Raw genomic sequence first — 26,331 nt, forward strand, 5'->3', positions numbered from 1 at the left:
TCAGCATGGCTTTGTGAGGGGCAGGTCATGCCTCACAAGCCTTATTGAATTCTTTGCAGATGTGACAAAACACGTTGATGAAGGAAGAGCAGTGGATGTGGTGTACATGGATTTTAGCAAGGCGTTTGATAAGGTTCCCCATGGTAGGCTCATTCAGAAAGTAAGGAGGCATGGGATACAGGGAAAGTTGGCTGTCTGGATACAGAATTGGCTGGCCCTTAGAAGACAGAGGGTGGTAGTAGATGGAAAGTATTCAGCCTGGAGCTCGGTGACCAGTGGTGTTCCGCAGGGATCTGTTCTGGGACCTCCGCTCTTTGTGATTTTTATAAATGACTTGGATGAGGAAGTGGAAGGCTGGGTTAGTAAGTTTGACACGAAGGTTGTTGGAGTTGTGGATAGTGTGGAGGGCTGTTGTAGGTTGCAACGGGACATTGACAGGATGCAGAGCTGGGCTGAGAAGTGGCAGATTGAGTTCAACCTGGAAAAGTGTGAAGTGATTCATTTTGGATGGTCGAATTTGAATGCGGAATACAGGCTTAAAGACAGGATTCTTGGTAGTGTGGAGGAACAGAGGGATCTTGGGGTCCATGTCCATAGATCGCTCAAAGTTGCCACCCAAGTTGATAGGGTTGTTAAGAAGGCGTATTGTGTGTTGGCTTTCATTAACAGGGGGATTGAGTTTAAGAGCCACGAGGTTATGCTGCAGCTCTATAAGGCCCTGGTTCGACCACACTTGGAATATTGTGTTCAGTTCTGGTCGCCTCATTATAGGAAGGATGTGGAAGCTTTAGAGAGTGTGCAGAGGAGATTTACCAGGATGCTGCCTGGACTGGAGGGCATGTCCTACGAAGAAAGATTGAGGGAGCTGGGGCTTTTCTCATTGGAGCGAAGAAGGATGAGAGGTGACGTGATAGAGGGGTACAAGATGATGAGAGGCATAGATAGAGTGGATAGCCAGAGACTCTTTCCCAGGGTGGAAAGGGCTATCACCAGGGGGCATAATTTTAAGGTGATTGGAGGAAGGTTTCGGGGAGATGTCAGAGGTAGGTTCTTTACACAGAGAGTGGTGGGTGCGTGGAATGCGCTGCCAGCGGTGGTAGTAGAAGCAGATACATTAGGGGCATTTAAGCGACCCTTGGATAGGTACATGGGTGATAGTAGAATGAAGGGTAGGTAGTTAGTTTGATCTTAGAGTAGGTTAAAGGTTCGGCACAACATCGTGGGCTGAAAGGCCTGTACTGTGCTGTACTGTTCTATGTTATATGTTCTAACTACAGGTGAAGCTGAAAGAAACTTAGGAGTTTTACTGGACTCAATGCTAAATATGTCTAAATAATGCAGAGCAGCAATCAACAGAGCCAATAGGATATTGAGCTACAAAGTCAGAATGGTAGCATACAAGTCAGAGGAAGTAATTAACAAACTTTACAGTGCTCTGGTCAGATCACACCCTGAAAAGTGCACCCAGTTCTAGTCACCAAGAAATAACAGAGCCATTCCAGTGTTGAAGTCAGTGCAGAGACCTTTCCTAATCTCCTGTTGTAACTTTAGCGGAAACACCGGAAAGATTAGATTAGAGATACAGCACTGAAACAGGCCATTCGGCCCACCGAGTCTGTGCCGAACATCAACCACCCATTTATACTAATCCTGCACTAATCCCATATTCCTACCAAACATCCCCACCTGTCCCTATATTTCCCTACCACCTACCTATACTAGTGACAATTTATAATGGCCAATTTACCTATCAACCTGCAAGTCTTTTGGCTTGTGGGAGGAAACCGGAGCACCCGGAGAAAACCCACGCAGACACAAGGAGAACTTGCAAACTCCACACAGGCAGTACCCGGAATCGAACCCGGGTCCCTGGAGCTGTGAGGCTGCGGTGCTAACCACTGCGCCACTGTGCCGCCGTTTGTTTCCATCATAGAACCACAGAACAATTACGACACTGAAGGAAGCCATTCAGCCCATCATGTCTGTGCCGGCCGAAAAAACTAGTCACCCAATCTAATCCCACCTACCAGCACCTGATCCATAGCCTTGCACGTTACAGCACTTCTGGTACATGTCCAGGTATCTTTTAAAAGAATTGAGGGTTTCTGCCTCCACCACCGTCCCTGGCAGCGAATTGCAGATACCCACCACCCTCTGGGTGAAAAAGCTTTTCCTCATGTCCCCTCTAATCCTTCTACCAATCACAAATCTGTGTCCCCTCCTAACTGATCTCCCCGCCAGGGGAAACAGGTCCATTCAGTCCACTCTATCTAGGCCCCTCATAATTTTGTACACCTCAATTAAGTCACCCTCAGACTCCTCTGTTCTAAGGAAAACAACCCTCGCCTCATCAATCTTTCCTCATAGCTGCAACTTTCAAGTCCTGGCAACATTCTTGTAAATCTCCTCTGTACTCCCTCCAGAGCAATTTTGTCCCTTCTGTAATACGGTGACCAGAACTGTACGCAATACTCCAACTCTAGCCTAACCAGCGTATTAGACAGTTCCAGCATCACGTCCCTGCTTTTGTATTCTATACCTCAGCCAATAATGGAAAGCAATCCACATGCCTTCTTCATCATTCTATCTACCTGTCCTACCACCTTCATGGACCTGTGGACATGCACTCCAAGGTCTCTAACATCTTCTACCCCTCTCAATATCCTCCTGTTTATTGTGTATTCCCTCGCTTTATTTGCCCTCCCCAAATGCATTACCTCACACTTCTCTGGATTGAATTCCATTTGCCACTTTCCCGCCCACTCAACCAAACCATTGATATCATTCTGGAGTCTACAGCTATCCTCTTCACTATTAACTACACGGCCAATTTTTGTGTCGTCAGCAAATTTGCCAAACATACCTCCCACAAACAGCAAGGGGCCCAACACCGAGCCCTGTGGAACACCACTGGAAACAGCTTTCCATTCAGAAACACATCGGTTGACTCCTACACTTTGTTTCCTGTCCCTGAGCCAATTCTGGATCTAACCTGCCGCCTTCCCCTGTATTCCATGGGCTTTCATTTTCCTGACCAGTCTGCCATGCGGGACCTTGTTAAATGCCTTACTAAAATCCATGTAGACCACATCCACTGCACTACCCTCATCAATCCTCCCTGTTACTTGCTCAAGAAACTCAATTAAGTTAGTAAGACATGACCTTCCCCTAACAAATCCATGCTGACTATCCCTGATTAATCTGTGTCTTTCGAACTGACAATTTATCCTGTCCTTCAGAATTGATTCTAACAATTTACCCCCCACCGAGGTCAGACTGACTGGCCTATAATTATTTGGCCTATCCCTCGCACTCTTTTTAAACAATGTCATAGTCACCTCAAGGAGATTGGAAAAAACACCAATGTAATTCTAGACCTTTGCTGTGGAAATTAGCTGCTGCGTTTCCTACATTACAACAGTGATTACATTTCATATATACCTCATTGGCCATAAAGCACTTTGGATAATATCCCCAGGTTCATGAAAGGTGCAAAATAAATGCAAGTCATTCTCTTTTTTGTGTTTTCTTCATTTATAATTATGTGCACGTGGTCTAAGAAGATAGATGACATGTAATAGTGTGTAATTTATCAAAGCAGATAGAAGGCAGTGTGAATGAAGATCATTTCATTTATTGAATACTGATAAAACATTATTGATTGCTGATAAATATTGAAATATTAGGTTGCAGTCTGATTCAGTAATACATCAAACTGTGTCTTCCTCCTGAGCATCAATCACTAGTATGAAAGCATAAAATTTCACTAGAAAGATACATTATTTTTATTGATGAAGAAACACACATCTACAATCTGTTTTATAAGGTAGAGTTAATAGATGATTGTGCTTCTTGAATTAAACACACAATTATTTTGAGGTGCTAATTACCTAATTTCTGTTGATCAGTAAAACAGAAAATAAGGAAAAGGAAAAAAAAAACTGCAACGTAGCAGTGTCTCATCTTTTTCCTGAACATTTTGTAGCCTTCCAGGCTGAAAAGTGATTTTAGTAACCACACCTTAGCAATATCCCCCATTACTTTATATCACAGGATGTTAGAATTGTGGGGTGAATCCATTGGCATTCAGGGAGAGGAAGGTGTCTTGTCCTTTTGAGTATAGATCCTCTGGCATAATACAGTTCCAGCAGGGTAAAGTTAGAGGGTTAACATTGGTCCGTTTTAATCCTTTTGAGACCAGCGAACCTACTGTGTATCTCTAGCATTTTTTTCTGGTTGCATTTCATACCTCCTGCATCTGCAGTTTATTTATTATTTTCTTTCCATTTCCCCGATATTCTTGCATTTTTCCTTCTGTAATCAGGGAAAATTTCCCAGAGTTTTCTTTTTGTATATTGGCCTTATGCTTTATCATGTATAAATGTGTGTGTGTGTTTGGGAGAGAGGGATGTTGGTGTCCAGAAGGTGCACTGTGTCATATAGAATAGGCTCGATGGGTTAGCTAACCTTTTTATTATTTTTGTATATATCTTAGCAACTTGAACGTTCTTTTGGTCTCTTAATATCTCTGAGATTTTTTTTGCCAAATGATCTAACTTTTTCCTGCTTTTATGTTAAGCAATTTGCCTGTTAACTTTGCGATTGGATTATCAAGTGTTCACCCTTATTTTCCCCAACCCTACTAAAATGTTCGCTTAACATTCAGTTTACAGTTCTGATGAAGGGTTTCACCCAAGATGTTAACTTGTATTTTCTCTTTGCAGATGCTGATGGATCTGCTGTGTATTTTCATCAATTTCTGAAAAAAAGAAATAATTATGATGGTGATGTATTATAATATTGGGTTGATTAAATATGTCTATCATCTCAAGCCTTAGAATTTAGGAGTGAGCCAATTTCTTCATTTCATTCATGTTGACTGTTTCTTGGATGGATCTTTTATTCTTCCAAGAAAGAGTATGTTGTTTGTGTTTTCCTCATAGATCATCAAAAGGAATGGTCTGTTAAATCTGACTGAAGCTGGCATTGACATTGGAACAACTTTTAGTCCAGTGGCTGCAGCTGCCTCAGTGGATTTCTCATCAATATCCAGCGCTGCCTCATGAATAACCTTATGAAATAAAATGAAAATGATATTAAATAAATGTTAGCCAAAGTGAGCTGAAGGTAGTATATTCAGAAATGTACTGTAAATCATGATGGTTGAAAAAGGTTTGATGTGATCGGTAATCTGCATCATATAACCATTAAGTTTAATACAGGAGGCCATTCCACCCATCTTGCAATCCAAGCTGGTCTCCCTGCTCTCTTCCCATAGCCCTATATCTTCGACTGCTTCACATGTTTCGCTGGGAATTTCTTAGCCTTGCTCCTGTTTTGCCACAGTAACATTGGCGGAAATCCCAAATACAGGGCTAAATGTGCTATAAAAACAAGAAATGCTGGAACCACTCAGCAGGTCTGGCAGCATCTGTGAAAAGAGAAGCAGAGTTAACGTTTCGGGTCAGTGACACTTCTTCGGAACTGACAAATATTAGAAAAGTCACAGGTTATAAGCAAGTGAGGTGGGGGTGGGGCAAGAGATAACAAAGGAGAAGGTGCAGATTGGACCAGGCCACATAGCTGACCAAAAGGTCACGGAGCAAAGGCAAACAATATGTTAATGGTGTGTTGAAAGACAAAGCATTAGTACAGATTAGGTGTTAATACACTGAATATTGAACAGCAGCAAGTGCAAACCTGAAAAAAAACAGTGGGTAAGCAAACTGAACAAACTAAGATGAAATGAAATAAATGCAAAAAAACGATTGTAAAAAATGTAAAAAAAAGGAAGAAAAACGTTAACTCTGCTTCTCTTTTCACAGATGCTGCCAGACCTGCTGAGTGGTTCCAGCATTTCTTGTTTTTATTTCAGATTTCCAGCATCTGCAGTATTTTGCTTTTATTTTAGGGCTAAATGTGCTGTTCACCAAATCTCTGTCAAAGTTGCACAGGCAAAGCTGGAGAAGCTCCAAGGAAATTCTGGCATTTATGGTCTCCACCTCAACTATTCCCATGTCCCAACAATTCTCTTAGTGGCCATTCCTACTACCTGTGATAATATTATGATGACTTCTTGTCACTCTCTCCTCCACTAGACAAAATAATCTTTCCCTACTAACCCCATTAAATCACTTCATAATTTTAAAAAAGCTCCATTACATCTCTCACTAGCCTTCTCCACTTTATTGGAAATTACCTGGAAACAGTATCTGGATCTGGGGATCTTTTCTCTAGAAAAGAGAAGACTGTGGGGTGACCTGATAGAGGTTTTTAAGTTTATAAAAGGGTTTGATAGGGTATATGTATAGAAGATGATGAGACCAGACTATAGGCCATAAATATAAAATAGTCACTAATAAATCCAAAAGAGAATTCAGAAAAAAGTTCTTTACCCAGAGAATGGAACTTGCTACCATTAGGAGTAGTTGAGGCAAATTGCATTGATGTATTTAAGGGAAAGCTAGATTAGCAAATGAAGGAGAAAGATATAGAAGGATATGTTGATGGAGGAGTGGGAGAAGGCTCATGTGGAGCATAAACATTGGCATTGATTTATTGGGCTGAATGGCCTGTTCCTGTGTTGTAAATACTTGGTCATACTTCTTAATTTTTCATGCCTCTTCTCATAACTATAGTTTATCTAGAAGCGGCTCATCAGTTGAGGCACTGTCTCACCTAGAATTATCACAGTTAGGCAGTGCAGATTCTGCATGGCTTTCCTACAGTTTTAACAAGGTGGGCTTGCTGGAATAATTATTTGCTGTTTACTCGGTTAATTCCACTGTTGTGTTACATTAATAATGAGCTTCCTCATTTCTCGAGTGCGTTTATAGTGGCCAGGTCTTTTTCTTAGGGCAGTATTGGGACGAATGAGTTCAAGAAAAGAACTGGATTTGCTAAGGTAATTGTTGGCTTCCTTTCCTCTCATCTGTTTATGAGTTTCTGTCAATCTTTTCTTTGACCTTGCATTCTTCTTACAATGAAAGATCGCTAATGACAAGAAAATAAAATTCTTTACGCATTGCTATGGTAATAAGCTGGCTTGATTCATCACATATACTGTGTGCCTCACATGTCACATCGGTCACCAGCCCCCAGAGAATTCATCAACACTGTTATAGAACCATAGAAAAAGTATAGCAAAGAAGGAGGCCATTCAGCCCATCATGTCTGTGCCAGCCGAATAAACTATCCACCCAAACTAATCCCACCTTCCAGCACCTGGTCCATAGTCCCACAGGTTGCAGCACCTCAGGCACATGTCCAGGTACCTTTTAAAAGAGTTGAGGGTTTCTGCCTCTACCACTGTTCCTGGCAGTGAATTTCCCCGACACCCACCACCCTCTGGGTGAAAATGTTTTTACTCACGTCCCCTTGAATCCTTCTACCAATCACCTTAAATCTGTGCCCACTGGTAACTGACTTCTCCACCAGGGGAAACAGGTCCTTCCTGTCCACTCTATCCAGGGTCCTCATAAGCTTGTATACCTCAATCAAGTCACCCTTCAGCCTCCTCAGTTCCAGGGAAAACAACCCTAGCCTATCCAATCTTTCCTCATAGCTGCAACCTTCAAGCCCTGGCAACATTCTTGTAAATCTCCTCTGTACTCTCTCCTGAGCAATTGTGTCCTTTCTGTAATGTGGTGAGCAGAACTGCACGCAATACTCCAGCTGTGGCATAAGAAACGCTCTATACAGTTCCAGCATCCCTGCTTTTGTACTCTATACCTCAGCCAATAAAGGAAAGCAATCCATATGCCACTTTTCTGCCCACTCAACCAAAACATTGATATAATTCTGGAGTTTACGGCTTTCCTCCTCACTATTAACTACATGGCTAATTCCAGTGAATCAATACACTCTCAATGGCTTTACTGTCCTTTTTATAATGGGGTACCCAAAACTGGATCACTGGTCTGTAGTCTGCTAGTCTGTCCAGGACCAGAAAAGATGAGAGTTTGTGGTCCCACAAGTAGCATTTATAATGCTGGCCCTGTGCAGTTGCATGCAAAGAGACTAACAAAAGTCATCTTTGGGGTGAGTCTCTGGAACTCCAGAAGCAGCAGGGTTACCTTATTTATTTCACTGCATTACAGCTGAATTCTGGGCTGCTTCCAGCAGTGGCACTGTAAGACTGCGGTGTCTGGCTTGCAGGTTAAATCTGGCCCTTTCCTGCTGTTATCCAGCTCACAGAACTCCAGTTTCTGTCCCTTCTTTGGTAGAAAAGTTTTTTTTTAAAACTCTCAGGCAGAGAGTAGAGGGTTTAAACTATCTTGGCAGTAGGGTGGGAACCTGAGCATAGATTCAGGAGGGAGACAAGCAAAGTTGGAAATAGAAGGCAGAAAATTAGTAACCGAGTATAGAAGGCTGAGGAAACAAAAACTAGAAAATAGACAACAAGCGATTTATTCAGTGTTTAATACTATATATGCAAAGAGTTTAGTGAGTACGGCACATGAACTGAGGATACAGATAGACACTTGGAAGTATGATATCAAAGCTATTATTGAAACGTGGCTTAAAGAAGGTTAGGCATGGCAGCTCAACATTCCTGCTTACAGGGCTTGCAGATGGATGGAGAGGGAGAAAAAAAAGGAGGGTGGTCTCAATATTGGCTAAAGAAACAATCACAGCTGTGAGGAGGGATGTGATGCCTGAAGGTTCATCAAATGAGGCCATATGAGTTGAACTGAGGAACAAAAAGGGTCAATCACACTGCTGGGAGTGTACCCCCAAACAGTCAGAGGGAGATAGAAGAGCAAACATGTAGGCAAATTGCTGCGAAGTGCAAAAACAATAGGGCAGTAATAGTAAGGGATCTCAACAATCCTAATATTAACTGAGATAAAGTCAGTGTTAAAGGTTTGAAGGGCACAGAATTCTTAAAATGCATTTAGGAGAATTTTTTTTAGCCAGTATGTAGCAGGCCCAACAAGAGAAAGGCCAATTCTGGACTTAGTTTTAGGGAATGAAGCTGTGCAGGTGGAAGAGGTATCGGTGGAAGAGCATTTTGGTGGTGATCATAATTCAGTTAGATTTAGCATAGTGATGGGAAAGGACAAAGATAGATCAAGAGTAAAAGTGTTAAGTTGAGCAAAGGCCGATTTTACTAAGCTGAGATCTAGTGTAGCAAAAGTGGACTGGAAACAGCTACTTTATGGTAAATCAGTATCAGAGCAGTGGGAGGTAATAGAGAGAGTTCAGAACAAATATGTTCCACAAAGAATAAGAGTGGAACTTCCAAATCTTTAGACGCCCTGGATGATAAAGAGCATAAAGGGCAAGATAAGGCAAAAAAGGGAAGTTTGTCTTAGATACGGAGAGCTCAATACTGCAGAAAGCTAGAGGAGTATAGAAAGTGCAAGAGTGAAATTAAAAAGGAAATTAGGAAAGCAAAGAGAGGGCATGAAAAATATTGGCAAGTAAAATCAAGGAAAACCCAAAGATGTTTTATAAATACATAAAGAGCAAGAGGATAATGAAGGAAAGAATAAGGCCAAGAAGGTAACTTGCATGTGGAGGTGGAAGACATGGATATGTACTTTGTGTCTGTCTTCACAAAAGAGGGGGGAGGGGGTGCGGTGCTGCAGACATTGCAGTTAAAGAGGATTGTGAAATATTGGATCAGATAAACATGGTGAGAGAGGAAATATTAAAGGGATTTAGCGTCTTTGAAAATGGAAAAATCGCATGGCCCAGATGAAATGTATCCTAGGCTGCTAAGAGAAGCAAGGGAGGAAATAATGGCGACTCTGAACATCATTTTCAAATCCTCTCTGGCTACAGGTGTGGGACTAGGGTACTTCTAACATTATATTGTTGTTTAAAAAAGGACGGAAAAGACCAAGTAAATATAGGCCTAACTTCAGTGATTTCTGAGGGACATTATAAATCATCATTTAGAAAGGCATGAATTAATCAAGGACATTTAGCATGGATCTGCTAAGGGAAAGTCATGTCTGACTAACTTAATTGGATTTTCTTAGGAAGTAACAAGGAGGGACGATTAGAGTAGTGCATTTGATGTGGACTACATGGAATATAGCAAAGCTTTTGACAAAGTCGCACATGAAAGACTGGTCAGAAAAGTAAAAGCCCATGAGATCTAAGGGAAAGTGGCAAACTGGATCCAAAATTGGCTCAGTGGCAGGAAACAAAGGATAATGATCGAAGGGAGTTTTTATGACTGGAAAGCTGTTTCCAGTAGGGTTCCACAGGGCTCAGCGCTAAATCCCTTGCTTTTTGTGGTATATATAAAATTTAGATTTAAACATAGGGAGCAGGATTAAAAAGTTTGCGAATGGTACAAAAATTAGCCACGTGATTAATAGTGAGAAAAAAAGCTGTAGATTGCAGGAAGATATCAATGGACTGGTCAGAGGTGCAGAAAAATGGCAAATGGAGTTCAATCCAGATAAGTGTAAGGTAATACATTTGGCGAGAGCAAACAAGGCAAGGGAATATATAATAAATTTTGGGATACTGAGAAGTGTAGAGGAAATCTATGAATCTAACACAGGGACCTTGGAGTGCATATCCACAGATTCCTGACGATAGCAGGACAGGTACATAAGGTGGTCAAGAATGCATACAGTATATTTTCCTTTATTAGCCAAGGCATAGAATATAAGAGTAGGGAGGTTATGTTAGAACTGTTATGTTAGAACACTAATTAGACCACAGCTAGACTACTGCATACAGTTCTGGTCACTGCTGTATAGGAACAATATGATCACGCTAGAGAGAGTACAGAGGAGATTAACAAGGATGTTGCCAGGAATGGAGAATTTTAGCTATGATGAAAGATTGAATATTCTGGAGTTGTTTTCTTTGGAACACAGTGTGAAAGAATCAGGCCATAATGAGGGGTTATAAGCTTAAAAGGTTAGGGGTGACTTATAGGTAATGTCACTGGACTAGTAATCCAGAGCCCAGGCTAACGGCAGATGGTGAAAGTTGAATTCATTCAATAAACTTGGAATGAAAAGCTAATCTAATTGTGACCATGAAACCACTGTCGATTGTTGTAAAAACCCATCTGGTTCATTAATGTCCTTTAGGGAAGGAAGTCTGCTGTCCTTACCTGGTCTGTGACTCCAGACCCACAGTAATGTGATTGAGTCTTAAATGCCCTCTGAAATAACCTAGCAAGCCATTCAGTTAGTTCTAGGGCAATTAGGTATGGTCAATAAATGCTGGCCAGCCAGCAATGCCCACATCCCACAAATGAATAAAAAGGAGTTACTTTGAATGAGGGATTAAATTTTTTTTTAAAAGGTTCATCTTCCTAAAAGGTTAAAAAAATTAATCTCTATAATACTAAATGGACATAAGACTCTGAGTGAAAAAGCTTGCCTCATCTTAGAACCATAAAGGCAGCTTCTGATAAGAGGGATTCACTCCTAAAGTCACGAACCTCACCACAGGATAAAAAAAATTAATAACATAGCTTTGCAAACTGTCACAAAAGCTACCACAGTGTAATGCTTGATAAGATGGTTTTATGCTGATAGCTCTAAACCACAGTCAACTGAATTTTTGACAAAGCGAACCAAACTCAAAAACTGGATTATAATCTTGAAACAGTTAGATGACTAATGAAAAATTGACCATCACAAGGCTTGCAGCTTGGCTTTCTTAGAAATCAAAGAGGCCTGGACCTTACCTAGAAATTAACAGTTATACAACCTTTCTTAGGAATCAAGGAGGATGAACCTTACCCAGAAATTAACAGTTATACAGCCTTATTTGGGAAATAAAAGGTGACAACTTAATTACAGTTGAGGTAATACCCTCATATGTAAGAAATTATTTATGCAACTTGAAAAACAGTATATTGGGGGCATATATTGGATTTTTAGATTTGTTAGACTCGCTCCTGCGTCTCTCATGGTAAAGATACGACTATTGAATTGAGGCGATGATCATTCTCCCCTTAACTGGGACAGAGGTATCTCGCTAACTCTATAGATCTACTCGGGGATTTAAGGTAAATATTACTTTAATAATTGATGGATATCCTAACAATATTTGGATTGAAAAATTGGATTCTCCACTAGAAACAAGATTGCACTTTCAATTTTTCCTAGAACTATTAACGTTGCGATAGACTGTCTCACCAACTGTGAGTTGCATGTTTGGTTCTTTAATAAACTTTCATATAATTTAGAATTTATATTGTCTCACATAGTCTTCTGCATCACTAACTCACAAACTCATCACTTAGAAAGGCATGGATTAATCAGGGATCGTCAGCATGGATTTGTTAAGGTCATGTCTTATTAACCTGATTGAATTTTTTGAGGAAGTAACAAGAAGGATTGATGAGGGTAGTGCAGTGGATGTTGTCTACATGGATTTTAGTAAGGCATTTGACAAGGTCCCACTTGGCAGACTGGTCAGAAAAGCAAAAGCCCATGGGATTCAGGGAAATGTGGCGAGTTGGATCCAGAATTGGCTCACTGACAGGAAACAAAGGATAATGGTCAACAGATGTTTTTGTGAAAGCTGTTTCCAGTGGCAATCACAGGGCTCAGTGTTGGGTCACTTGCTATTTATGGTATATATTGATGATTTGGACTTAAATGTGGGAGGCATGATTGAGAAATTTGCAGGTGGCACAAAAATTGGCCGTGTAGTTAATAGTGAAGAGGATAGCTGTAGACTTCAGAATGATATTAGTGGTTTGGTTGGTTGATTGGGTGGAAAAGTGGCAAATAGAATTCAATCCAGAGAAGTGTGAAGTAATGCATTTGGGGATGGCATACAAAGCAAGGAATACACAATAAACGGGAGGATATTGAGAGGGGTAAAGGAAGTGAGAGACCTTGGAGTGCATGTCCACAGGTCCATGAAGATGGCAGGAAAGGTGATAAAGTAGTGAAGAAGGCATATGGAATGCTTTCCATCATTGGCTGAGGTATAGAATACAAAAGCAGGGATGTAATGCTGGAACTGTATAAAACACTAGTTAGGCCACAGTTGGAGTATTGCGTACAGTTCTGGTCACCACATTACAGGAAGGACATAATTGCTCTGGAGAGAGTACAGAGGAGATTTACAAGAACGTTGCCAGGGCTTGAAAATGCAGCTATGAGGGAAGATTGGATAGGCTAGGGTTGTTTTTGTTCGAACAGCGGAGGCCAACGGGTGACTTAATTGAGGTGTACAAAATTATGAAGGGCCTAGATAGAGTAGAGACAGGAAGGACTTGTTTCCCCTAGAGGAGAGGTCAATTACCAGGAGCCACAGCTTTAAGGTGCATAGTAGAAGGATTAGAGGGAACATGAGGAAAAACTTTTCACCCATAGGGTGGTGGGTGTCTGGAATTTGCTGCTCGGATCGGTGGTGGAGGCAGAAACCTCAACTCTTTTATAAGGTACCTGGACATGCAGCTGAAGTGCTGTAACTTGCAAGGCTACGGACACGGTGCTGGAAGGTGGAATTAGAATGGGCGGCTGGTTTTTTCAGCTGGCGCAGACACGATGGGCTGAATGGCCTCTTTCTGTGCAGTAACTTTTCTATGGTTCTATGGTTGGTTCATTTCCACACTCTCTTTGGTAGGGAGGTACATTACTGAGAAGAGATACCCGTACCCTCATAATATCCGGGCTATTTTAATCTGACTGAAACTTGTTAAAAAGACTATCTATAGGATAATGTTCTCATCTGGTTCCTTTCATTTAAGGAGATTTAGATCAATTCTTCAGACCCATTCAGTGTCTTTTAGGATCTGTCTTTCACAACCTTAAATTGAGAGTGATCATCGGAGAAGTAGGCCTGTTCCAGGATAGTCCTTGAAAGGATATAGAGGCAAAAACCGTCATTACATTTAAAATATACTTGGCTATGCAATTGTAGTGCCATAACCTATAGGGCTACGGATAAAGAGTTGGAAAGTGGGATTAGACTGTATAGCCTTTTCTCGGCTGGCACAGAGATGATGGGCTGAATGGCCTTCTTCTGTGCTGTAAATTTTCTATGTTTCTATGGATTTGGCAGCAGCAGAGCACTGAATTGATGGACAGCTTCCATTCCCAGCAACGCTGCTCTCTTCCTTCACTCAGGACCAGTGCTGTTGTGGATTCCTGAGGAATGTCTATCAAAAGCATTCAACTGATCCCAAGGCCAAAAAATTGTTTGGAGTCAGTTTGATTTCAATTGGTTAACAAAAGCTGAATTTGGTATGAAGTGATTTTATTTTCATTCTGGTTAATATACACATACACACATACCAAACGTGAACCTGCCAGAACAAAAGAAAATGTTTTACATCATAATGAAGAGAAGCTGGCAACCTACCTGTGAAACTCGCAGATTTTCATTTTCGCTTATTCCAAACAGGTTGGCATCGGATGTAAATAAATCTCTCACACCCATTTCTGTTAGAATATTTTCCAACTCGTATGATATCGACAATGACAGTTTTGGAAAGAAGAGGCGAAGTATTCGCCTGCTCAACAAATATTGAACAGAAGGGAGAAAGCAAGCAAAAAACATTTTTAACCAATGAAACAAATATCAATTTGAGGAAAATCTTCATGCATTTAAACTGACTGTTGGAATGAGATTTTAATTACTTGTAGCCAAGTTGCTGGAGCCACTCTTCAAATTTTTCTCGGGAAAGATTTTGTTCCAAGTATTCCAGTTTTCCTTCTGCAGGCAAGATGGCGAGCATTGATGCATTTCCATGATAAGGAACTTTTATTACAATACTGGAAAGATCTTGGTCAGTTATCTGACTGAACCGGTTCTTTTGGTACATCATTTGAACCTTAACTTTTGTGGTTTTGTTCACATTAAACAATGTTTCTCCAGTATTTGCCGGATCAAATGGGCTCTTCCATTTTCCTGTCAGACAGAAATTTGACAGTTTGGTAACACAGCAGTATTTAATTCTCATAAATTGATTCTGAAAGAATAGAATAGCAGTGAGTGGAAAGCATGTGTGAGATTATTGCTGCACTGTTATAACACACTTAGGGCTGGAAATTCTGCACTGGCCCTTGGTCCATCTCCATTGAAACTATTGGTGATGGAAAATGAAGAAGAATTTGGTTCCACCAGGATTCTGTTCCCTGGAGAAGAAACCAGGAAATTCCAATGGTATGTGCTATCCCAGCTTCAAAGGGGGCATGTCTGGTGGAGCTCTTGGATTTCCTAGGGGGAATCAGCCACTTTACAAGGATGGCCGAATAGTTCCTTTGGGAGCTGAAGAGTTGTGCGGCTGTTTTACTGTGAGACCCTATCTGGGCCTTCTCTGCTTTGTTGGAGCAGCATGGCGATATCTCTGACATTCCCATCCTCCAATGGCATGGGCACTGCTGATACACTGACCCCAAAGATGCTAATGACCCTGTCCCTATGGAATGGGGTTATCCTGCCTATCTCAGGCAACTGAGATTCCTCCTCCACAGATTTTCTAGTGGTGGGGCATGAACTTGGGAATTTAAACCCTTTGGTGTGATACTGTCAATGGTTGACTTCTGGTAATAAAACAGCAATTGTAATTACATCGCAGCTTTCAGTCTTTGGAGTTGCCTGCTTAAATACAGCTGCCACAGTTGTGATGGAATCCTTTCAGATTTACAGATGTTATCAGAATGACAGAAGATCTTAGGTTGTTGTAAAATTATCACTAAAGAGTTATTATTAATAACAATTCACAGACAATGGCTGGGAATTTGTGTGACCCACTGAGGCAGGGTCAGAGGCGGGGGTGAGGCACAGAGTATCATGATGGGTGGCAGGGAGGCGGGGGACAGAGGGCCCGTCGCCAAGTGATTTTTTCAGGTGCGGTATAGGCTAACGACGCCTTCCTGGCCAGAGACCAATTGAGGCCCTTAAGTGGCCTACTAACGGCCAATTAAAGGCCTCTTCCCGCCGCCACTGGAATCTTACCAGCAGTGGGGTGCCTCCGCTGCATGGGAAGGATGCTTTGTAACACGGGATGCCCTCCATCCAGGCTTAGGTGGTCCCTCCTTCATGGGCAATTTGTGGCCCACAGAGAACCCCCACTGGGAACCAGCTTACCCTCCGGGACCCCCTTCCCCCTGGACTTCACGACCAACCCCCCGGATCCCCCTCACCAGGGCCTTCTGGACTGGGCCCAACGACCCCGCCTCACCTACCTCTGGCCCGCGTTCCAGCGCTGGGCCTGAGTCCAAGACCTCTGCAGTATCGGCTCCCGGTGGTGCTGCCGATACTCTTAGAAGCGGGATCCCCATCTTTAAAGGGACGGAGATCCTGACTTGTGAAACTTTGATTGGAAAAGGCCAGAGGATCGCTCCAGGGAAGCGCAAAGAAGCCGAGACAGGGATCCCACTGCCTTTTCGGCCTGGCGTCAGAAGCCCCTGCTCCAGCACAAAATCCAGCCCAATAAGTGTTAGCCCAACATTAGCACTGGGAAGAGCAGGACAGGTGTTTATTCTACAAAGATTACGGTACAGTGAAGGTAGCCAGGCCATGGAAGAGCAAATTTGCTGACTAGGTGCCAGAAGTGCTTATCCAGAGAAATTAAGGAGAGGGGAGCAATCAAAGAGAAATTAGAGTAGTTCTAGCAATGAGAAATTACAAATATGTGGATAGACTGGAGCAACTCGGGTTGTTCTCCTGAGAGCAGAGAAGGCTATGAGAAGATTTTATAGAGATGTTTAATGTGATGAAGGATTTAGATGGAGTATATAAAGAGAAACTGTTTCCAATGGCTGAAGGGCATAGATTTAAAGTGATTAGCAAAAGAACCAGAGGTAACATGAGAAAAATCTTTTTATGCAATGAGTGGTTAGGATTTAGAATGCACTGCCCGATAAGAGTGGTGGAAACAGATTCGATAGTAGCCTTCAAAAGGGAAATCGATACATACTTGAAGGAGAAAAAATTGTAGGGATATGGGGGAAAGAGTGGGCAAGTGAGACTAACTGGATTGCTCTTTGCTAGAGCTGGTGCAGGCTTGATGGGCCGAATGGCCTCCTTGTGTGCTGTACTATTCAATGATTTCTACAGTAGATGCGCACCTTCCCCAGAAGCACCTAGCACAACAGGCTTAGAAACAAATAATAGGCAAGGTGAATGTATTGTCAAGAGTTTCATGGACCTACCACAAGTAGCAATGCCACAACGTTTGTCCTCAGAACCTGCAAGCCACAATGTGCTGCACCATGCTATGCAGTATTGGGCCAATCTGGGTAGTAATGGCAGTAGGAGACCACTGACTGCTGATTATACATCAGCATAGCCGGACTATAATGAGTTCTCTCTAGGCCCAAGTTTGGGCATGACATCAAAGGAGATTTGCTCAATAAATTCTTATAAGCCAATTTAACTACATGATGCACATTCATTTACTGTCAGGCAGAATGGCCTTGAGGATGAACAGCTGCCTGATACTGTAGAAGCATTACAACACAGAAGAAGGCCATTCAATCCATTGTGTATAGGTCAGCTCTTTGCTAGAATGATCCAAAACTAATCCATTGCCATGCTCTCTTCCAATAGCTATCTTCCTCTGTCCACCTAATCTAATCCCACTTTCCTGCATGCTTCCCATGCCTTTCAACGTTCCTATTTTTCAAGAACTATCCCATACCTTTTTATAAGAGTTTATGGACTCTGCTTCGACAAGTATCCAGCACAGAATTCCAAATTCTGACCTCCTGTATAAAGATTTTTTTTTCAAAACTTTGCTTTAATTCTTTTTGTGATAATCTTAAATGTGTGGCTTTTTATTACTTTCTCAGTGACCAGTGGAAATAATCTATTACCCTACCATAATCTTGAAGACCTCTATCAGGTTACCCTTTAACCTTCCCATTTCGAATGAAAATAACTCAAACTTTATAGAATCATAGAGATTTACAGAATGGAAGGAGGCTATATGGCCCATCATCTCCATGCCAGCTGACAAGTAGCCATCCAACCTAATCTCACTTTCCTGCTCTTGGGTCTGTAGCCTTGTAGGTTCTGGCACTTCAAGTACTTTTGAAAATATTATGAAAGTTTCTGCCTCTACCGTCCTTTTAGGCAGTGAGTTCCAGATCACCACCACCCTCTGGGTGAAAACAATCCCCTCTAAATCCCCTACCCTAAATGCATGCCCTCTGGTTATGGACCCCTCAACTAAAGGGAATTGGGCCTTCCTATCCACACCATCTGGACCCCCCAAAATTTTATACAGTTCAATTAGGTCTCCCCTCATCATCTTCTGTTTCAAAGAAAACAGCCCTAGCCTTTCCAATCTTTCCTCATAACTAAAATTCTCCAATCCAGGCAACATCCTTGTAAATCTCCTCTGTACCCTCCCCAGTGAATTTACATCTTTCCCTATAGTGCAGTGACCAGACTGTCAGCAGTAATACAGCTGAGGCCGAACTAGTGTTTTACATAGTTTCAGCTTAACTTCCCAGCTCTTATATTCTATGCCTCGGCTAATAAAGGCAAGTATCCCGTAAGCCTTCTTAACCACCTTATCTACCTGTCCAGCCACCTTCAGAGATCTGTAGACATGCACTCCAAGGTCCCTCTGTTCCTCTACACTTCTCAGTACCCTATCATTTATTGTGTACTTCCTTGCCTTGTTAGCCTTCCCCAAATGCATTACCTCACACATCTCTGGATTGGACTCCATTTGCCACTGTTCTGCCACCTGACTTGTCTGTTGATATCTTCCTGCAGTTTACAGCTTTCTTCTTCATTATCACCACACAATCAATTTTTGTATCGTCTGAAAACTTCTTAATTGTTGAAAAAATTAAATCATGTTTGTCAGATATGACTTTCCCTTAACAAATCTATGCTGACTTCCTTTAATTAATGAAGATTTATCCTGTCCCTCAGAATATTTTCCAATAATTTTCCCACCATTGAGGTTAGGCTGACTGGCCTGTAATTACTTGGTCTCTCCCTTTTTAAACAATGGTACAATGTTAGCTGTTCTCCAGTCCTCTGGCACCACACCTATAGCCTGAGAGGATTGGAAAATGATGGTCAGAGCCTCCGCTATTCCTTCCCCTACTTCCCTTAAGAGCCTAGGATACATCTCCTTCAGGCCTGGGGTTTTATCCACTTTCAAAGATGTTCAACCTCTTAATACTTCCTTTCTCACTACGTTAATTTCATCTAATATTTCACACTCCTCCCTGATTGCAATGCCCACATTGTCTTTCTCTTTTGTGAAAACAGACGCAAAGTATTCATTAAGAATCATACCAACGTCCTCTGCCTTCACACACAGGTTACCCTAATAGGCCCTACTCTTTGTTTAGTTATCCTCTTTAAAGGGGATCAAAGGGGTAAATTTTTCACACAAACAATAGTGGGTATCTGGAATGAGCTGCCAGAGGAGGTGGTGGAGGCAGGAACAGTAGCAACATTTAAGAGGCATCTGGACAGGTACTTGAATGAGCAAGGCATAGAGGGATATGGAATTAATGCAGGCAGCTGGAATTAGTATAGATAGGCATTATGGTCGGCATGGACGCGGTGGGCCGAAGGGACTGTTTCTATGCTGTATGACTCTATGACTCTTGCTCTTTATGTATTTATAAAAAATCTTTAGGTTTTCTTTGATTTTACTTGCAAATATTTTTCATGCCCTCTCTTTGCTTTCCGAAGTTCCTTTTTAATTTCACCCCGACAATTTTTATATTCCTCCAGGTTTTCTGCAGTATTTAGCCCTTGGTATCTGTGGTAAGCTTCCCTTTTTTCCTTTATCCTCTCCTTTAAACCCCTTGACATCCAGGGGTCTCTGGATTTGATAGTCCCACCCTTTTTCTTTAAGGGAACATACTTGCTCTGAACACTCGCTGTCCCTTCCTTGAATGTCTCTCCCTGATCTAGCACTGATTTACCTTCAGTAGCTGCTTCCAGTCCATTTTAGCTAAATCACATCTCAGCTTAGTCAAATTAGCTTTTCGCCAATTGAGAACTTTTATTCCTGATCTATCTTCGTCTTTTTCCATAAGTGTCCTAAATCTAACTAAATTATGATCACTTCCACCAAAGTGATACCCCTTCCACTTGCCCAGCTTCATTCCTAAAACTAAGTCCAGAACCGCCCACCATCTCTCTTTTTGGGCTTGCTAAATATTGGCTAAAAAAAGTTCTCCTAAATGCATTTTAAGAATTCTGCTCCCTCTGTGCCTTTCACACTAAATTTATCCCAGTTAATATTAGGGTGGTTGAAATCCCCCACTATTACTGCCCTATTGTTTTTGTGCTTCTCAGAGATTTGCCTACGTATTTGATCTTCTATCTTCCTCTGACAGTTTGGGGTCTATACTACACTCCCAACTTCTCAAGTCTCACTTTACAACTGTAACCCCTGAGCCCTGGTATCTTCCTAGTGAATCTATGCTGGGCCCTTTCCATTGATTCTATATCCTTCCTAAATGAGGTGCCAAAATGGTATCTAATACTTCAACTACTGCTTAACTAAGGTGCTGTAGTAGAAGCTTCATCATCATGGCTTCTAGCTTCCTCCTACTTCAAAAGTATTTCATTTTAAAGCGCTTTGGGACATCCTGAGGTCACAAAAGGCACGTTATTAATGTAAGTCTTACTTTCTACTGCAGCATTGTTTTTAGATTGTTCTCCTCCTTCTTTATGGTTAAGCCTCTTTATGCAGCAGAGTTATCAAACAATGATCCTGGTGACCTTGTGGGAGCTGCACTGTGATGTGATTCTGATATAGACATCTGACGTGCTGTTTCAAATTGCAAACGGTACGCTTACTAATGATCCTGGTGGTTTCCTAGGCCTCATCATATCAATTCAAGTTCTTCCCGTGGCTGCTATGGAAAAGACCTGTGTACTGATACAGTGAGGTACAGGAAGCCACCGGGATTGTTATTAGCCAGGATGAAACGGGCAACCCTGCTCCCCTACATCTTTAAGTCAGCCTGGTACAGATGATTGGCACAAAATGATAGCATTGTGGGAGGTGCCTAGGAAGCAGACTGGCAATCACACAGCAGCTACATATTGATGGATTAAAGTCGCTTTTTGTTCATGTATAAAAAATCATCATACAGACGGCCACACAGGCACATCATCACCTGAACTTTAGAAAAGCCAGCAATCCAATTGAATTGGCCAGTCTTCTCATGCTTCTGTTACTAATTAATGGGTTAAGAAATGGAGTTGGATTTCCTGAATACACTACCTGTTTTATCCAGCAAAGTTTTGACGATGTAGTAAATAAACTATAAGAGTTACTGCCCGAAACACAGTCAGAACATGCTTTATTTTAAAAATACTAGAAAATCTCTCATGCATTATACTTTTTACCTGTGTTTTCTATAAAAGGCTGGGAGAGGTAACAGCACCATTTCTAGAGCAAGAAAAAATAACTTGTTTTCTTGTAATATTTAGGGGTTACAATGCCATCCTTGGGCAAGAGGAGAGTATAAATAGCAAGTGCTATGGCTACTGTTAATGTTAGAAACTCAGGGACATATATATATAAATAATATAAAAAATCTTGTATCTGCAAAGCTTCCTGCTTTTTTATTATAAGTTCCCATGTCCACATTTATAAAGAAATCAGCGACATAATCTTGCCCCACTGTAATTACAACCTCCCACCAATGGTACCACTGTAGCACCTCAATTTAGCTTTTCCCAACTCCAACCAACTCTATTTCTCTGTTTCCCAAAATGCTATCAGTTTGTCTATCTAACCATAAATAATTATATTAAATCAAAGTATATCAAAATAAGAACAGAATATATGATTTTAAAATGGAGATTGAATTATGTCTGTGTACCAAGGTCCATTTATCCCTGCTCTCTAACTCGGTTTCACATGAAACTACACTTAGTAACTTTTTTTAATATCTAACTGATTCTAGTGACATCTTGCTGCATGTTTCTGGGATGTAAATGTCTGTATTTCTATTCTGTAAAGAACTACTCATGATCTACTTCTGTGTTTACCAGACTTTGAGCTCAACCATCTTAGTTCACAATTTAGATTATTTTATTTGAACTGCATATTTTTCCACAGTTGCTAAAAATTAAATTTTAATGAGAACCCTCATGGATAAATAGTGTAACTGTCTTTGAAGCTGATTGCTGTTTGGTTTGTTACTGTAAAAAAGCACTATGCTAGTCCGCCCTGACAGCAATTTTATATGATGATAAAATCCAATTCCACTGAAATACAAAGTAGAACTAAATTGACACTATAGAGTGAGAGCACATGTTGTTGGCTAAAGTTTCAATATTAGATTTTAAATAAAATTATTTGTAACTATTAAATTCATAAAGCAGAAAAATTTCTATAAATACAGTTAAAAATACAACTTCATATCTCGCAAAATATTAACCATATGTTTAGTTAGTGCTGCAATTGTGCTCTTTATAATATTAGAAGTATAGCATGCAAAGCATTTGACAACAAAAACTGATTTACCTTTAAAAAAGATGTAGTTAATAAGCAAAAGTTTAGTTGCAGGGTCAATTGTGGTAAAAATCTCTTTAATTTTTCCTTTGGTCATCTTTTTCACATAATCATTCAATTGTTGTCTAGCGTTTTGGGGATCCTGGTTAAAATCCAAAGCAAACACCTCTGCATTGTAAAACTTCTTGGTCTCATTTAGAAAGTTTGGCAATACAGCATAACCTTTCTGAATATGAAGTGAGTTTCCTGTGAACAACTGAAACTCACTGTCTTCTGCCATCAGGGACTGTAGAAGTTGCTTGTAGCCTGTGTTCATTTGCGTTATTCGTTCCACTGTCATATTCTTGAAGTGAAGTCCCTTGAAAAGCTGCTGACGAGTCACAGATCTGGTTCCCAGAGACAGCATGGCCAAAGTGGTGGAAATACTCAAAGGGGAGAAGAAAATGTTAGAAGTGGTTTGGTTAGCAATTTCTTTGTAGAGATTGAAAGCAAAATCAGCATTTGCAGAAGAAACCATTGCCAGATCAGATTCTTGCCCATGACTCTGAAGGTCTTCTTCATGATGTTTCTTCTTTACTGCAGAAACTTCTGTCCCAGTGAATGAGGTAACGATTAACAGCAAAATTACTGGAGGCAGCATGGTTTCTACCAATTCTCTTTGACTCCTGTTTTCAATAGAAGAAAATCTGAATATTTCAAAGTATAATTCTTCTCCTGCCTCCTTTATAAATTATTTTTCTTAGGACCCTCCCCCTTCCCCACATTCTCCATACTTTAAATTACCATGTTGAAATGTTGGGAGGGTCACCTCTTCCCAGGTTCCTGCAAATGCCATTTTAACTCAACCACTAAGAAGAATACCACAGTTAATTTACTGCTCATATCTCCAGATAGCTCAGAGTATAATGTTATGTGCTCTATAATTACTTGGCATCAGGTGGCAGGACCGTATCTCCAACACAGAAGTCCTCGAGGCGGCCAACATCCCCAGCTTATACACACTACTGAGTCAGCGGCGCTTGAGATGGCTTGGCCATGTGAGCTGCATGGAAGATGGCAGGATCCCCAAAGACACATTGTACAGCGAGCTCGCCACTGGTATCAGACCCACCGGCCGTCCATGTCTCCGCTTTAAAGACGTCTGCAAACGCAACATGAAATCCTGTGACATTGATCACAAGTCGTGGGAGTCAGTTGCCAGCGTTTGCCAGAGGTGGCGGGCAGCCACAATGACAGGGCTAAAGTGTGGCGAGTCGAAGAGACTTAGTAGTTGGCAGGAAAAAAGACAGAGGCGCAAGGGGAGAGCCAACTGTGTAACAGCCCCGACAAACAAATTTCTCTGCAGCACCTGTGGAAGAGCCTGTCACTCTAGAATTGGCCTTTATAGCCACTCCAGGCGCTGCTACACAAACCACTGACCACCTCCAGGCGCTTACCCATTGTCTCTCGAGATAAGGAGGCCAAAGAAATTATGGGGTAACTTTTACAAGACTAAATGACACCGGTTAAGCCTCAGCCAATACATATTGGTGTTATTCAGTGAATGGAAAATTACAGGCAGCTCACCCGTGATTTTCTAATATGCATTTTTGCATATACCATTCTGTTAGTGGCACAGGAACTAGTGACATTTTTATTCTAAGGAATTATTTGAGAATGTTGAGAAATTGAATGTCTGTCTGCAATAGAGTACAATTGTTAGCAGCCATTAGGTGATTGAAAAGAGCTCTATTAGGAGAGCTCTGGAAGGATTTAGAGCCATTTTGGAATAAAATTAGAGTTTTGGTATCTGCTTAGCTGACCGATCTCAGCCAGGGTATTAGTGAGTATTTTAGACCAGGAAAAGAGGTCATGGGAAAATGATTCCATTAAAGCTAGGAAGTCTTATTGTGAATTGCTGAAAATAGAGACATGTTGAAGCTTTTTATTTATTTATTGATACAGCACTGAAACAGGTCCTTCGGCCCACCGAGTCTGTGCCGACCATCAACCACCCATTTATACTAATCCTACACTAATCCCATATTCCGACCACATCCCCACCTTCCCTCAATTCCCCTACCACCTACCTATATTAGGGGCAATTTATAATGGCAAATTTACCTATTGGCTGTGGGAGGAAACCGGAGTACCCGGCGAAAACTCACACAGTCACAGGGAGAACTTGCAAACTCCGCACAGGCAGTACCCAGAATCGAACCCAGGTCGCTGGAGCTGTGAGGCTGCGGTGCTAACCACTGCGCCACCCACTCATCAGGTTAATACGCAAGAATACCAATGTAAGGGAAAACAACAACTTTTACTGCATGAGAAGAGATTGTTGATTGGTTGGCAAGTGAACTGATTAGTAGAGGCTTGCCATGGAGAATACACCAGTTTATGGTGACTGACAGTTAACTGCCAAGCTTTGTTTGACATTTAAACCAGGCAGCTTGACTCTGATTGGCCAAGACATTGCCCTGAGGAATAAACCAACGAATGGCTGTCACTTATTTTGTTCAGCTGAAATAGGCACAATGTGTGTACATGTTGGGCTGAATTTTATGAGCCCCTCAATACCATGGGTCGCGGCTGGGGTGGGGGGGGGGCCCGTAAAATTTTGCGGGGAGAGGCCCGCCTCAACCCACGACATTGAGAAGGGCCCGCCGCATATTACCGGCGGCGGGGACTTCAGTGCGGCCCCCTCCGCCACTTCCCTCATATACATATTCAAATCATGCAAAATTAAATGCAAATTCACTTACCTGCTGGCGGCGTATAGAGTTCTGAGGCGGGAACCTGGTGGGGAGGGGGGAGGAATAAAATTTTCAGGGCGGGAGGGGTGGGGGAGCAAGGAAAACAATTTTGATTAGATGTGGGGATGGTGGGAAGAGGTTGAAGGGCAAAAGTTTGAAGGTTGGCGGGTAAAGTTCAGGTAGGGGAAAAGGCATGTTTTGGTTATTTCGGGCAATAAAATCACCATGGGGGGGGGGGGGGGTTGTTGGGGAAGGGCCTCCATCACATAAGTTTTTATTTAATAAAAATTAATACTGATACACCTTTAAAGATTATAATTTTTGCCCTGACTTTAGATTGCCTCTTGTTCTTACTCCCTCCACTCCACTATCAAAGGCCAATCTTTCAACCACTGCCTCTGGCATTCTCTTGCAAAACCACCTGACTCTGCAACCTTTACCTTGCTAGCAATGGAGAAATAGCCAGAAGTCGTTGGCGCTATTGATGACGATCATAAGTTATACTGTGTGCTCCCTGATCCTTTAGTGGCAAATTTACACCAAAATCTGCTGAAAAAATAATTAGATTACCTTGTAGACGGCATAGACGTAGATAGTGAATGGCGCAGCCAATGGCTAAATTAAAATCCATTGCAATGTGGTGTTACTTGGGCCCAAAAGTGTTTAAAATAGATTATTTACGGTTGAACTGATAGGCAGAAAGAAAGCACAAATTTGAATTATAGAGTTGGTTCATCTTAGGGACTACTTTTGTATCTGTCTGTTTAGATCATTCAATGGAACAGTGACCCTCCCCTCTTCCCATTGAGGTTCTATGAACAACATGGTAACCAGAGGCTTTTAGATTTAATTGCTAAAACAATCTGTAACTCCAGTGCTATTTCAGATACACTACTTGGATTTTAATAAGGTATAAATGGGCATATTATGATCACTAATGAATACATAGGATTAACAATCCAAATTACATAGAAAAAAAGTCACATTCAGATGTTAGTTTAAGAATAGGAACGTCATCACCCTCCCACCATATATATATAATCTCTGTTGTCTTGCACTTTGCACTGGTGACTCTGGACATTGTCAATACTGCACCACTGGATAATAAAAAACACCTCATTAGGACAACACAATTATACCTTAATATAAACGGTAAACTACAATTTCTGTGACGGCACCAAACTTACTGTGCCC

General features: G+C 41.5%; 1 protein-coding gene across 3 annotated transcripts in view; it reads right to left on the bottom strand.

Annotated features, from left to right (window-relative positions):
• Window positions 1-3,614: 3,614 nt before the first annotated feature.
• Window positions 3,615-26,331, bottom strand: part of LOC137373693 (alpha-1-antiproteinase-like) — a 269,343-nt gene continuing 246,626 nt past the window's right edge. For 2 of the 3 annotated variants that reach the window (XM_068038881.1, XM_068038880.1), the window contains exons 2-6: window positions 25,147-25,180; window positions 22,415-23,067; window positions 14,583-14,853; window positions 14,305-14,455; window positions 3,615-5,071 (exon numbers count right to left, since the gene is read on the bottom strand). In XM_068038881.1, the coding sequence (XP_067894982.1) occupies window positions 4,871-5,071; window positions 14,305-14,455; window positions 14,583-14,853; window positions 22,415-23,042 (1,251 nt within the window). In that variant the 5' untranslated portion in view covers window positions 23,043-23,067; window positions 25,147-25,180 and the 3' untranslated portion in view covers window positions 3,615-4,870. The remainder of the gene's footprint in view (window positions 5,072-14,304; window positions 14,456-14,582; window positions 14,854-22,414; window positions 23,068-25,146; window positions 25,181-26,331) is intronic. The other variant, XM_068038879.1, reaches the window with a different exon arrangement.

The sequence above is a fragment of the Heterodontus francisci genome, chromosome 9 (genome assembly GCF_036365525.1).
Source record: "Heterodontus francisci isolate sHetFra1 chromosome 9, sHetFra1.hap1, whole genome shotgun sequence".
Lineage (NCBI taxonomy): Eukaryota > Metazoa > Chordata > Chondrichthyes > Heterodontiformes > Heterodontidae > Heterodontus > Heterodontus francisci.